This window comes from Ursus maritimus, unplaced genomic scaffold (genome assembly GCF_017311325.1).
Source record: "Ursus maritimus isolate PB19 unplaced genomic scaffold, ASM1731132v1 scaffold_20, whole genome shotgun sequence".
Classification (NCBI taxonomy): Eukaryota; Metazoa; Chordata; class Mammalia; order Carnivora; family Ursidae; genus Ursus; species Ursus maritimus.
Window position 1 is genome coordinate 13138442 of NW_024424453.1, and position 15018 is coordinate 13153459.

The following is a 15018-nucleotide window of genomic DNA, read 5'->3' on the forward strand; positions in this document are numbered from 1 at the left end:
AGCCAAAGGCTGCCTTACAAATGTCATCTGGATCCACGCTGCAGAAAAGCCTTCCAGTCTGTAAGATCTAAGTCTCCTCCCATCAGAATCTGACTCACCCTTGCTCCCCCAGTATGAAGTTAAGTCTTAGATGAAGTGAAACTTGCCTCCTCCATACCCCTCGTGAGCTCTGTTTCATTCTGCTGGACAAGTGGGATCTTCACATGATTATTCTGCTCCTGGGTTATTGATGGTAAAGAGCAACGCGGAGGGAGAAACGTTCATAAATGTAATGGTGAACTCTCTGTGTCAACTTGGCTGGGCCTCAGGGTACCCAGATATTCTGTTAAACATTCTTTTGGATGTTTCTGGGAGGGTGTTTTTGAATGAGTTTAACATTTGAATTGGTAGATTGAGTAAAGCAGATTACTTTCCCTAATGTGGTTGGACCTCCTCCAATCAGTTGAAGGCCCGAATGGAGCAAAAAGGCTGAGTAAGAACTCCTCTTGCCTGATTGCGTTCAAGCTGAGACATCAGTTTTTTTCCTGCCTTTGGACTTAATTTGAAGCACTGGCTCTTCCTGGGTTTTAAGCCTGCTGACATTTGGACGAGAACTATACCATTAGGTACCCTGGTCCTTCCTAGGCTTCTCGATTCAGACGGGAACCACACTATCAGATTTTCTATGTCTTCAGCTATCTATCTATCTATCATCTATCTATCTATCTATCATCTATCATCTATCTATATCTCCTGACTAATACAATGAACACAATTCTATTACTTGTCAGGCCCTGAGCTAGGAGTTGAGCTCCCCAGCTCTCCAGCTTAAAAGAGATGACAGACTAACGTCAATGTGGCAAGCGCTCTTCGTTGACTTGCCTACCTACGAGATGCGATGCGAGCACAGGAGCAGTACCTAATTGCATAAGGGATTGAGAGCGCTTCCCTTAAAGGGTTGACATGAGCAACATTGTGGAAAATGACACCATATTGAGAAGATTGAAGAAATTGAACTCCAGATACAGCCACCAACATGGATGAATTTCAGTCATAATTTTGAGTAGATTAAAAAATCAGATACAAAAGAGGACATCTGAAGATTCTATGGGCATCCTTAAAACACAGGCACTTGATGCCCAACTAGGGAGGACCGTATCCAACACGTCATCGTTTGGTGTGGTGTTGGCAGTGATTACCTAATGGACATACAACACCTGAAGAATGTCATTTGTCTTCTTTATATGACAAAATTCTTTTCAACAACAATAATGCAGTAAGTAGCAAAACTAATTATTTTCTTGATTTGTTCTTTAGGTTCAAAAACAATGAAGAATTTAAAAAGAACACATTTCAGCTCTCTTAAAAACTAGTGAAACATTTCATTTATGAACTAAAATTCACCCTTCAAAAAAATTGTATTTCACGGTTTCCACTGTTCCACTGTGTTAAATTTTAAACGCATATAAAAGCTCCAAATGGTCACGTAGAATGACAGAATTGAAGTAACTTGAGTTCTGTTCGTCTTTATCCTGATCACTGCTCTATCGTGTTCTTTTGAATCCACTGTTCAAACGTAGGAATATGTGTTTCCACAGAGGTGGAGACAAGAACTCTGCGTGAAGCCAGCTCGAATGATTCTGAATTAACAACTTACTCTCTGGGACTATGGACTATGAGAAACAAATTGAGGGCTACAGAGGGGAGGGGGGTGGGGGAATGGGATAGACCGGTGATGGGTAGTAAGGAGGGCACATATTGCATGGTGCACTGGGTGTTATACACAACTAATGAATCATCGAGCCTTACATCGAAAACCGGGGATGTACTGTATGGTGACTAACATAATATAATAAAAAATCATTATTAATAAAAAAAAAATGGAAAATCATTGCATTTTGGTATCAGTGAAGAATGCGTAGGGTCTAATAAAATATAGAATTAAGTCAAAGACACAAACTGAGATAAAAAGAGAAGAATAGGAGGGAGAGATAAAAAAGTTAATGTAATTCTTGGCTTTAAACAATAATTTTTAGGGGCGCCTGGGTGGCACAGCTGTTGGGCGTCTGCCTTCGGCTCAGGGCGTGATCCCGGCGATCTGGGATCGAGCCCCGCATCAGGCTCTTCTGCTATGAGCCTGCTTCTTCCTCTCCCACTCCCCCTGCTTGTGTTCCCTCTCTCGCTGGCTGTCTCTATCTCTGTCGAATAAATAAATAAAATCTTTAAAAAAAAAAAACAACAATAATTTTTAAGACATCATCTGATAAGGATGTGATTCTCTAGACCTTAGCCTATTCAAAATTCCAACCATGTATGTCAGGTCAATGAAAGTATCTTACTCCAAAACTCAGTACCTCAGAATACCTCAGTGATATGGAAAGCTTCGTTCTGTGGCCAATGGCCTAAACAAATACTGTATGTTCTACCCATAATTATGGTCCTGGAATCTTTCACTCCCCGTCCCAGTGACTGACCACAGAAACCACCTCAAAGTTGTTCCTCCTCTAAAATTAACTTCTAGGGTGATTAGTGAAGTTGACTGTAGCGCACTTGAGTTCTCCTCATGGGCTTGTAGCTCTGGTCACACTCCATGTGCTCTGAAAAAATGCTCATGAAATTCTCCTTACATTGTACCACCACTTTTCCACATATGAACATTCACCTTTGGACAACCTTTGAGACTTCATCTCAAAGAAACAAGAGGTGTTCCTGGGTCTCTTAAATATATCTCCTGTCCATGCTTAAGAAATCATGACGAATAATGCAAATGTTCACCAGTCACGGCCTTTGATCCAGTACCTGTTGCAAAAGCTACGCGTAGCATTTATGATGACCACAGTGTGATAGTTACGTCAGTGCGGCCAACCTACGGACCTCTATTTCTAAACTGTTGACAACAATAGCTACTTACTTGGTCATTATTGAGCTGCTGGCTTGCCTCAGTCTTCTTTCGGCTCTGCATCTATGTGGGGTTCTCACTTTTCTCTGTGCTAGCCCGGGATTTCCCAGGATCCTTGGAAGTCATCAACCAAAAAGATTGATCCATCATTCCTTTTTTCTTTTATTCTCTATACATTTTTAGCAATTCTGGTTCCTAAATGCTGCTTTCTATCTAACATCTTTCTTTATCTCTATAACCACTACTTTGTCATCTTGAGGGTGGACTGTATAATTGCTTCCTACGTTATTTTTATAGTTCCTATAATCTGGAGTCTATGGATTCATAAGACCAAAATGCATTGGCTTCAAATTATCTCTAAGTCTTCCAAAATTGTACCCATACATGATGTTATGAATGACTAAAGGACTGAGCGTCTGGAATACTAATAGTTCGTTGATATATAAGTGCTTTAGGGTCTGCAATTGACTTCGGTTGGCTGAGATACAATTGTATTGGAGCAAGGCTGACACTGATTGATTTCTTTCTATCACCTACAATATTTGTTTACATGGCACTTATCCCTTACCCCCCTTGACTTCATGAAAGGAGTGGCCAGGATTTTAGGTCTACTTACGTGCTGTTGAAATCACTAAGTGGCTGATTAGATTATTTAGCTGATTAATTAATATGAAAATTATAAGGGTGGGAGCCAGTAATGATTGTGCCTGATTAAAAGATATATAGCAATTTTGACATCTTTTTATCTGTTGACATGCATATGAGCGAGTTTAAAAATCTAGGACTTGGGGGCACCTGGGTGGCTCAGTCAGTTAAGCATCTAACTTTGGCTCAGGTCATAATCTCAGGGTTCTGGGTTCTGTCCCCCACATCAGGCTCAGCGAAGCATCTACTTGTTTCTCTCCCTCTGCCCCTCCCCCTGCTTGTGCGCGCACACCCGCTCTCTCTCTCTTAAGTAAATAAAATATTAAAAAAAAATCCATGACTTGGTGGTTATGATTGTCAGGTGATACTTGTAATGCTTGTAAATGCTTAAGTTTGGTTTATTGCCATTAAGTGCTCTGATTTGGGGAGTGAGATGAGATGTGGCATGGTTGATATGTTAAGGACGAGGAGTAAGAAGTATGTAAATATCAGTATAAGTAAAGAAGCAATGCCAATGACATAGATCAGAGTTGTAAATTCCCAGGGGTGATGTAAAGGATAAAGATGCATATTTATGATGCTTACTAGAAAAAATATCCAACCTATGAATTAACCAATATTATTTAGGGAAAATCTTACTAAAAAGGAGAGAAGAGTGATTTAAAGAAAAATATTAGGTAAACTGTAGTGAGAGGTCATTACAATAGCAAACCAGACTGGAAGTCTAGGTCAATGATGGCTCAGGAAACAGGTTTAGGAGGTCACATTAACTCCAAATTTCCTTGCCTAGCTGTGAGGCCTTGCCAGATCCTATGTGTGGTCCACTATCACCTCTTCCTCTGTAAAATAATTACCCCTGAAATTTCACATATTGCTTAAAAACTTTAAATGAGACATACTAAAAAATGAAAATGATTTGTAAATCTTAATCTATAGAAACAAATTGTATTAATAATATGGGTGGAAAGGAGAATGGTCCTACTTTAATCCTTGATATACTGTGGACCCTCCAAATTTTACAGTAGTGCAAATGTGTCAAACAGAAGCAGAGAAGGCTAGGAAAGGTGGGCCTTAAGAGCGGGGGGCCTTGCAGGGGTACATGGGTGGCTCAGTTGGTTAAGCATCTGCCTTTGGCTCTGGTCCTGATCCCAGGTCCTGGGATCCAGCCCGGCACTGGGGTCCCTGCTCTCTTTCCCTTTCCTCTCTCCTTCTCTTCTTCCACCTCCCCCTTCTCCCCTACTCCCTCCCCTGTCTCCCCTAATTCCTCCCCCCCATGCTTGTGTGTGCATGCCCATGCACTCTCTCTCTTTCTTTCAAATAAAATCTTTAAAAAAAAAAAAGAGCAGGGATCTTGCAGTTAATTCAGTATTGTATTCTGACTCTGAATTACTTAACATCCTTTATCCTCAGAATCTCACCTGGAAAATGGGTATACTTATAGCATCTATCTCTTGAGAATATTTGAGAATTATGCAACACATATAAAGCATTTGTAGAAATAAAGCCTTTGTAGGAATTTCCCTCCTAAAAAGTCTTAAAACAGGCAACTATTCTTAAGTGGTTATTTTCAAAAATGACAGCACAAAAAAATGACCCCGGGTTACCAATCTTGGGAAAATAAGGAATATAACCTGTCACAGCCATCCTCCTGTGGTTCATCTTGGTGGGGGGCTGAGAGTCCAGAGTTTGGGTAGAAATTGAGTAGGACCATGGGGTTGGTTGTCAAGGAGCTTTAGAAGAAAAACTATTGATTCCAGGAATCCACAAATATGCCATATTTCCAAGGTGATCATCCAAGTTTGGAATTTTTAACCTGAAGAACCACGTCAGCTCTAAGGAGCTAAAGACGATGTTGATATCACACATGCTTCTAGAGTTACTGCTGAGTCTCTGATTCTATAATTTTACCCCGGTAACCAACTTATTACCAACTATAAATCATGTGAATGCTTAGCCATTGGGTACGGAACATTCCCAGTGTTTGGCTGAGTGAGGCAGCCATGGCTCTGTGGTTAACTGCTAAGGCCATAGTGCCAGGCTGCCTGGGTCTGAATCAACTTTAGGTTCTCTCCTTAAAAGCTACAATGACCTGGAGTAAGTCGCTTTTCTTTATGTGCCTCAAAATGGAAATAACATGAATACTTTCCTTTTAGGTTTTTTTGGTGGCATCCTGAGGTTTAAATGAGTCGGTATTTGTAAAATGCTTATAATAGTTCTTGTCACAGAGTAAAACCTCCAAGATAAACTGTTATCCTTACAGAAAGTTGTATCCCTAAATTAGCAATTCTCAAACTTTAGCTGCATAGAAATCATCTGGAAAGCTTGTTAACACACAGACTCCTAGGTCCCATCCCTGCAGTTTCTGATTCCATGCTGTTCTGGGATGGAGTCTGAGAATTCAGTTTTAACACAGTCCTGGGTGAGGCTGATGTTGTTTGTCCCTGAGTTCCAGGGACCTGAAGTCTTCATTTCAAATTTCCATCAAAAGCTTACAAACTGTACAAGCAGAGGGAGCAAAACAAGGCCATTTTAGCTGTATCAAGTCAGTGTTTGAGTCAAAACGGGAGCCCTGCCTACAATTGCAGGAGCTCTTAAACAAGGTCTCAGTGGCTAGGAGCAATTCCTGGACAGTGGGGGTGGAGATGGGGGAGGAGGAACACAACCCGAACAAATACTTGCATTTAAATCCAGTTCTCTAATGATCCTTTTCACAAGTTTTCTCCACGTGGCTAAACAGGAGATTCAAACCTGCAGGTATCACAGGTTATCCTTGCCAGCTCTCAGCCTTCAAGCAGAACTTTGGGGAGCCACAGATCCCTGAACTGCCGGCGGTAACTCAGCCAAACTCTGAAACCCACAGGCCCACCTGTCAACAGGTGAAGGAGGTCAAGGTGGGCATGAACGTCCAGCCACTGAAACTGTCCTGCCCACCGGCTCCTACTTGCCCGGGAATCAGAAGTCGAGGAGGCAATGAGACCGAAGGCAAACAGGCGTCCTGCGCTCTCTCAGCAATAAAGAGGAGCTTGGTGGTCATTTATTCTCTGTGTGCGAGCCCGGAGGAGTCCCCAGACACATAAGTCAACGTCACCCCGGCCCCCGCCCCGCCTTCCCTCCTCGCTCTGGAAGGTCCCGAGAGCCGGCGGCTGAGCTTGGGACACCGCTGGCAGCGTGAGCCCGTTGGTCACCTGGGCAAAGAGGTGAGCGGCTCCGCCAATCCTTTCCTGGAAGGGGACGGCCGGGGACGCCCGAGCGCTGAGGGGCTCGGCGTAGGAGCGCAGAGAGTCCCGCCGCAGGAGGCGGTTCGGGCCAGCGCACGGAGAGGACGCACCGGGAGCAAGGGGCCGTTAAAGCAGCAGGAGCAAGTCACCTCGTCGGTGACCGGGGCCAGGCAGAAGATGCACTCTGAGCAAAGATTAATTCAGTAGCTGGACACTCTTACTGTGGGCATCTGTGACAGCTTTGTCCAAAAATAGAGAAATTCCTGGGACCGGGGGAAAAATGGAGTGATAGTAATAGTTACATTTCAATGACAACTTCAGGGAGACTTGAAAGCACACTGTTGAGGGAGGAGAAAGGAATTTTAAAACTCTGTCTTTTGTTTCTGTAACAGTCATAATACAGGAGCGCTTCCTTCGGATTCATGCGGGCACACACGGGGTAGGGTTCCGACGCCGCACGCCCTCCAGGGCGCCCTCCAAACTGTCACTCCTGAGCTGCAAGCCAAAGACAGCCCTTCGCTCATTTTGGGGAGCAGGGAACTTTTCCTCACTCAGTTGTGGATACAGTTTTCCACTTCCTGGTAAGATTTTCTGTCTCTGCCTGGGTCAGGAGAGGATTCAGAACCAGGAAAGAAGAGCTCAGGTACTGTTAATTTCTATTTGGTCATATACATTTTCAGGTTTAAATTTGTGGGAATCCACTGTCCATATGTTCTTGTAGAGTTGTGATTCTTCTAAATAACTCTCATGCGGGCATCACACAGAACTTGTTTTCTAGCTAAATGAGAGCATTACCTTCGTCCCCATCATTTGTTTTTTTGTTGTTGTTGTTTAATGAGGGAAGGTGGAAATGCTTTCTCCAATCATATTTACATAAAATTTTTGTCATCGGATGGTTATAAGGACAAAAGTGGACATGTGATTAATCCTATACTAATTTTAATTTAGACTAAGTTCTGATAACAATTCCATTATCTTTATGAAGACGAGCAATTCTGCATCTGTTTTTAGTGTTCTTTATGGCTAAAGGATAGTTGCTGGTATAATTCCAAAGGAACCATTCTATCATGAGGAATGTTGAGATTTCTAAATTATGAAGATCACTTTTCTCAGAAAAGTACAATAAAAATTTTTATTGCAATCCTTGCATATTCTGAACTTCAGGAGAAAATTAGGTTTGGATCCCTGAGCTTGCCCCACACATGGGTAATAGATATAATTTTTCCAAGAAGTTGAGCATATTTCTTCCCTGATGATGCTCCCTGACTCCCATGGCAGACAAGAGGAGGGGGAGGAGGAGGACAGGGAGGAGGAAGGGGAGATGGATGAGGAAGGGGAGGCGGAGGAGGAAGAGAAGGGACCAAGGAAAGGTACAGAGGGATACTCTAAGCAAAGTGAAAGCACCCGGCAGCGTGTGTTCCAGGGGTCAGTGTGGCCCTTTCCAGCGCAGGTGCAAGGCTCAAGTCCTCTATCCAGTAAGTTCCCGTGCCTCATGGTCATTACATGGCAGTGAAGTGTGCAATGTGTCTTTTTTGGCAAGGACTAGAGGACATGTTTGAGATTTCTTCACCCTTTCAGTGGAGTATTACAGCTCTTCAAAATGTTTTTGAAGGAGGTTGAATAAAGCAAAAAACAGACCTTATACATTCAATGAATAAAACGTGTTGATCATATTTATGCACATAGACCCAGAAACATACACCACCTATAAAAGGCTGGAGGGAATACAACAAAATGTTAATGATTACATCTGGGTGGTGGGAATATGAGTATTTTATTCTACTTATTTATAGCTTCCAAACTTTCGACGATGCACACGGAGTAGTTTTATAATCAGTTTTTTAAAAGTTGGTCTAAAAGGACTCATGGATAAACAGGAAACTAAGCCTTCTGTATTTCGGTTGGCATAATACCTTCGTTATGGTCTCTATTTTCTCTTCTTATTGAATTTCTGAGTCATAGGGATTACTGCTTTTCATTAAGAAGTGAGAAGCTGTGAAAGAATTTTCACAACAATAAATATTCCACTTGATTACAAGGCTTTCTGAAGAGTGAGTTTTACCATACAAATTGTGAATGCATGAAATCAGCCACTTACGACCTTTCAGAAAGCTCTCCCAGATGACCAGACTTAGTGTGTATAGTTGTACTGGAACTTTGCTCAGACCATACCTGTAAGTCTGAGGTGTGATTTTTTTTCCCCCCAGAATGAAGGTGGAAGGCAGAGGAATTACCGGCTTGCTGGTCTCCTTGTCTGTGATGTGCCTGGTGGCCAGCCCCGGGGGCAAGGCCTGTCCTCGCCGCTGTGCTTGCTATGTGCCTACCGAGGTGCACTGCACATTTCGGTACCTGACCTCCATCCCAGACAGCATCTCACCTGATGTGGAGCGTATCAATTTAGGGTGTGTGGGGTTCCTTGTCTTGTCCCCTTCTCAAGGAGACATTACACTGATGCTTTGTCCCCAAAATATCAAACAAAACTTGTGACTTTAGGAAATGAACCAAAATTGTTTTAACAGTATTTCTCTTCCGAAATAAGCATGTGAAGATCTTACGTTTGTAAGGGACAATAAGCAACATTTTCCTGGTAAACTTTTATAGGAGAAAGTTCTAGAACCTGGAATCACTCTTGGTAGGTTGGGAGGCCCAAGATTACAGAAGAACTTCATTGTGGCCACATTTTTGCTGGAAAATAGCATCTGTTAAGAATTGGAGTTGTGATCTATCAGAAGGAGATCATAGGACACTGGAAGTGTCCTCCTATAGAAAAGATATGTATGAGAAGTTGGTTAGATCCTTTAAAAAGGCCTTCAGACCTCTTCTCATGCAAAGAGACTTATTTAAAATGCTTTCAAAAATGTAAACCTAATTAAATCTGCTAAGTGACTGTATTTTAAAGGTTCATGAAAAACCGTGTGTGTGTGTGTGTGTGTGTGTGTGTGTGTCCACATGCACTCACATTTAACATCATGTATTTGATAATAGCACCTACTATATGCCAGGGATACAACAATGAACAAGATGAGCAAGATTAGTCACTTCTAGAAGCTATAGTGAAAGGGAGAAGACAGATACACAATCAGTTCAATTTAGCAAGAACCATCAGAGAGCGTACAAAATACCTCGGAAAAATCGCTAATAGTAACAGTTAACATTGTGCCCTTACCTTGACCGGCACTGAGCTAAGCACTCTCCATTATTCACTCACTCAATTCTCAGAACGCCTTGTTAGTCACTTCTATTATTTGCACTTTATAGGTGAAGAAACCTATAAGGCTTGGAAAGATTGCTGATTTTACCCAGGGTTGACCCACTACCGAGTGCCTGAGTTCATAATCCTAGCCAAACGACTTGGGGAAGAGCCCAAGTTTCTTAACCACTACTTCATAGTGAAAAATTCTATCTGGGAAAGCAAGGGGGCATGTCCTCAAGGAACAGGCTGGGCCTGACCGGGAGTCACAAGTAGAGAGAGGCGGAGTCAAGGGCGTTCCAAGCTGAAGGGACAGCATCTGCAGAAGGGGTCAAAAATGGGGAAGGCTCCCCTTGGGTGGGGAATGTGGACAGTGTCACCAAGACTGCCAGGACCGGGGAGTGGGTGGACCTTTTGTCGCATCTGATGAATCTCAACAATATGTCAAGCATTTAATTCTCTCTTTCGAGCACAGGCTATAAAAAAGGAGGTATTGGGGCGCCTGGGTGGCTCAGTTGGTTAAGAGTCCGTCTTCAGCTCAGGTCATGATCTCGGGGTCCTGGGATCGAGCCCCGCATCAGGCTCCCTACTCAGCAGGAAGCCTGCTTCTCCCTCTGCCTCTGCCCCCATCACATGCTCTCTCTCTCTCTTTCTCAAATAAATAAAATCTTAAAAAAAATAAAATAAAAAGGGAGGTATTGGGCTTTGTGTGTGGACGAGCACGTGTGCACTTTTGCTTAGCTTACGCCTGATGTTTGAATTGCAGGTACAATAGCTTGGTCAGATTGACAGAAACGGATTTTTCTGGCCTGAACAAATTGGAGTTGTTAATGCTGCACAGCAATGGCATTCATACAATCCCAGCTAAGACCTTCTCGGATTTGCAGGCCTTGCAGGTGAGACTGGGAAGGGGAAGGTGCAGGTTCAAGAGGCGAGATGTACCTTGAATGCTCACCATTCCAGTGGAACCCAAAAGTCAACATTCTGTGTATTAGAGGGAGACAGCAAAGGAGGATGTCCAAGACTGATTTCTCTTTAAATGCAATAGTATGTGGAAAATTCTGAGGCCAGCTTTCTCAGATCTAGGCTAATAGGAAAAAAAAATAAATCAATACCCAGGGATTACTGCACCTTTAAAGTTTACTCCAGAAAGGCTACTTCTAGTCCTTCCTGTTCATCTGGGAGTTGCTGTCTTAGACAGAAGTTAGCTTTGTACACATAAATCCACTTTTTAAGTTTTTACTTTATTATTTATACCTTGTCTTGTTCAAAAAACTTTGAAAACTTATGGGGACTTCTAAGAAAACATCAAATATTATAAGAATTATCACTCCAGTAAGTGAGAAAATAAAGTTTAACACATCTAGGGGGAAGAAAAAAGGGCATTATGGGGAAATGTATATGGAAAGATCAGTATGTCTGCTACATACGCAGGACTTAAAGATTTTGAGAAGCTAACTCACAATTCAAGATGCCTATCAGATTTTTTAAGTACATGAAAAAAAAGCTGTTCAGGAAAAGCACAACCGTATCTGATTTATTCTTTAACTTTTTTATCACTGTGTATTTGACATACAATATCATACCAGTTTCAGGTGTACAATAGAAGTGCTTCAACATTTGTATACATTAGGAAGTGACTACTGTGATAAATCTAGTTACCATCTGACATGCTTCCAAGTTGTTAGAGTATTGTTAACTATATTCCCTACGCTGTACATCATACCCCATGACTTATTTCTTTTATAGCTGCAAGCTCGTGACTTTTGATACCCTTACCCTATTTTGCCCATCCCCGCCGTCCCTCCCTGGCAACCACCAGATTGTTCTTTGTGCCTATGAGTCTGTCTGTATCTGTTTTGTTTTTTGGAGTCTACAAATAAGTGAAATTTTATGGTAATTGCCTTTCTCTGACTTATTTCATTTCGCATAATATCCTTTATTCCATCCATGTTGTCACAAATGGCAAGATTTTATTTTTTTTATGACCCAATAATATTCGTGTGTGTGTGTGTGTGTGCGTGTAGACACACATATACATATATACATCTTCTTTATCTATTGGTGGATACTTGGGTTGCTTCCATATCTTGGCTATGGTAAATAATGCCGTAGTAAACATACGGGTGCATGTATCTTTTTGAATTAGTGTTTTCATTTCGTCCAGATAAGTGTGCAGAAGTCGAATTCCTGGATGGTATGGTAGTTCTATTTTTAATTTCTTGAGCCATCTCCATACTATTTTCCACAGTTGCTGCACTTTTTGTATTCCCCCAACAGTGCACAAGAGCTCCCTACCTCTAACATCCTCACCAACCCCTGCTGTTTCCGGGTTGTTGATTCTAGCCATTCGGACAGGGGTGAGGTGATCCCTCATTGTGGTTTGGATTTGCATTTCCCTGATGATGAGTGATGTTGAACACTTTTTCATGTGACTATTGGTCATCTGGATGTCTTTCCTAAGAGATCTGTCTCTTCATGTCTTCTGCCCATTTTTTAATTGGATTATTTGTTTTTGGGGTGTTGAGTTTTATAAGTTCTTTGTATGTCATTTACAAATATCTTCTCCCATGCCATAGGTTGCATTTAGTTTTTTTGATGGTTTCTTCACCATGCAGAAGCTTTTTATTTTGATGTAGTTCCAGTAGTTCATTTTGGCTTTTGTTTCCCTTGTCTCAGGGGACCTATCTACAAAAAGTTGCTAGGGCTGATGTCAGGGAAATTACTGCCTGCGCTCTCTACTAGGGTTTTTATGGTTGCAGGTCTCACATTTAGGTCTTTAACCCATTTCGAATTTATTTTTATATATGGTATAAGAAAGTCATCCACTTTCATTCTTTTGCATGTGGCTGTCCAGTTTTCCCAACACCATTTGTTGACGAGACCGTCCTTTTCCCATAGGAGATTCTTTCGTGCTTTGTCGAAGATTAATTGACCATATAACTGTGGGCTTATTTCTGGGTCTTCTATTCTGTTCCATTGATCTTTGTGTTTATTTTTTGTGTCAGTACCATGCTGTTTTGATTACTGTAGCTTTATAATATAACTTAAAGTACAGAATTGAGATGCCTCCAGGTTTGCTTTTCTTTTTCAAGATTGCCTTAGCTATTTGCAGACTTCTGTGGTTCTACTCAAATTTCCAGATTGTTTGTTCTAATTCTGTGAAAAATGCTGTTGGTATATTGACAGGGATTGCATTAAATGTGTAGATTGCTTTGGGTACTATGGTCATTCCAGTAACATTTGTTTTTCCAATCCATGAGCATGGAATGTCTTTCCACTTCTTTGCGTCCTCTTCCATTTCTTCATTAACGTTCTATAATTTTCAGAGTACAGGCCTTTCAGGTCTTTGGTTAAGCTTATTCCTAGCTATCTTACTGTTTTTGGTGTAATTGTAAAAGGGATTGTTTCCTTAATTTCTCTTCTGCTTCATTATGGGTGTGTAAAAATGCAACAGATTCCTGTCTACTGGTTTTGTATCCTGTGACTTACTGAATTCATTGATCAGTTTTAGCAGTTTTTTGGTGGAGTCTTTCAGGTTTTCTATATATAGAATTATGTCATCTGCAAATACTGAAAGTTTCACTTCATCTGACTAATTTGGATCCCTTTTATTTCTTTTTGTTGTCTGATTGCTGTAGCTAGGACTTCCAGTACTGTGTTGTATAAGTGTTGAGACTGGACATCCATGTCTTGTTCCTGACCTTAGGGGAAAGGCTATCCATTTTTCCCCACGGAAGATAATGTTGATTGTGGGTTTTTCATATATGGCTTTATTATGTTTAAGCATGTTCCCTCCAAACCTACTTTGTAGAGGGTTTTTATCATGAATAGATGTTGTACTTTGTCAAATGCTTTTTCTGCATCTGTTGAAATAATCACATGGTCTTATCTTTCTCTTGTTGATATCATGTTCATTGATTTGCAAATATTGAACCACTCTTGCAACCCAAGAATAAATCCCACTGGATCAGGTGAATGATTTTTTAAAATATATTGTTGGATTTAGTTTGCTAGTATTTTGTTGAGCATTTTTGCATCTTTTTTTTTGTGGTGTCTTTATCCGGTTTTAGTATCAGAGTAATGCTGGCCTCATAGAATGAATTTGGAAGTTTTCCTACTTTTTCTGTTTTTTTGGAATAGTTTGAAAATGGTAGGTATTAACCCTTCATTATATGTTTGGTAGAATTCACCTGTGAAGCCATCTATCTGGTCCTGGGCTTTTGTTTGTTGGCAGCTTTTGGGTTACTGATTCAATTATTATTTTTTTTGCTGGTTATTGGTCTAAGTTTTCTGTGTCTTCCTGTTCCAGTTTTGGTAGGCTCTATGTTTCTGGGAATTGATTCATTTCTTCTGGGTTGTCTAATTTGTTGGCATATAGTTTTTCATAATACTCTCTTATAATTGTGGTATTGGTGGTCATTTTCCCTCTCTCATCTCTTATTTTATTTATTGGGGTCCTTTTTCTTTACTTTTTGATAAGTCTGGCTAGAGGTTTATCAATTTTATTGATTTTTTTTCAAAGAACCAGCTCCTGATTTCATTGTTTCTGTTCTATTATTTAGTCCCTATATCATTTATTTCTGCTCTAATCTTTGTCATTTCCTTTCTTCTGGTTTTGGGTTTTTTTTGTTCTTTTTGTAGCTCCTGCAGGTATAAGATTAGATTGTTTATATGAGATTTTTCTTCTTGAGTTATGTCTGTATTGCTTGAAACTTCCCTTTCAGAACTGTGTTTGCTGCATCCCAAGGGTTTACACCATTGTATTTTCATTTTTATTTGTTTCCATGTACTTTTTATTCCTTGATTTCTTGACCCATTCATTGTTTAGTAGCATGTTATTTGACCCCCATGTATTTATGCTCATTCCAGATATTTTCTTGTGGTTGACCTCTAGTTTCATACTATTGTGGTCAGAAAAGGCACATGGTATGACTTCAATCTTTTTGTATTTGTTGAGGCTGGTTTTGTGGCCTAATATGTATTCTGCTTTGGAGAATATTTCATGTGCTCTTGAAAAGAATGTGTATTCTGCTGTTTAAGGAGGGAATGTTCTAAATGTATCTGTTAAGTCCATCTGGTCCAGT

At 40.9% G+C, this 15018-nt stretch overlaps 1 protein-coding gene across 1 annotated transcript in view; it reads left to right on the forward strand.

Annotated features, from left to right (window-relative positions):
• Positions 1 to 6681: 6681 nt before the first annotated feature.
• The window catches only part of IGSF10 (immunoglobulin superfamily member 10), a 52115-nt gene continuing 43778 nt past the window's right edge, over positions 6682 to 15018 (forward strand). The window contains exons 1-4 of the mRNA XM_008707079.2: positions 6682 to 6720; positions 7134 to 7384; positions 8949 to 9143; positions 10698 to 10827. Coding sequence (XP_008705301.2) covers positions 8950 to 9143; positions 10698 to 10827 — 324 coding nt within the window. The 5' untranslated portion in view covers positions 6682 to 6720; positions 7134 to 7384; position 8949. The remainder of the gene's footprint in view (positions 6721 to 7133; positions 7385 to 8948; positions 9144 to 10697; positions 10828 to 15018) is intronic.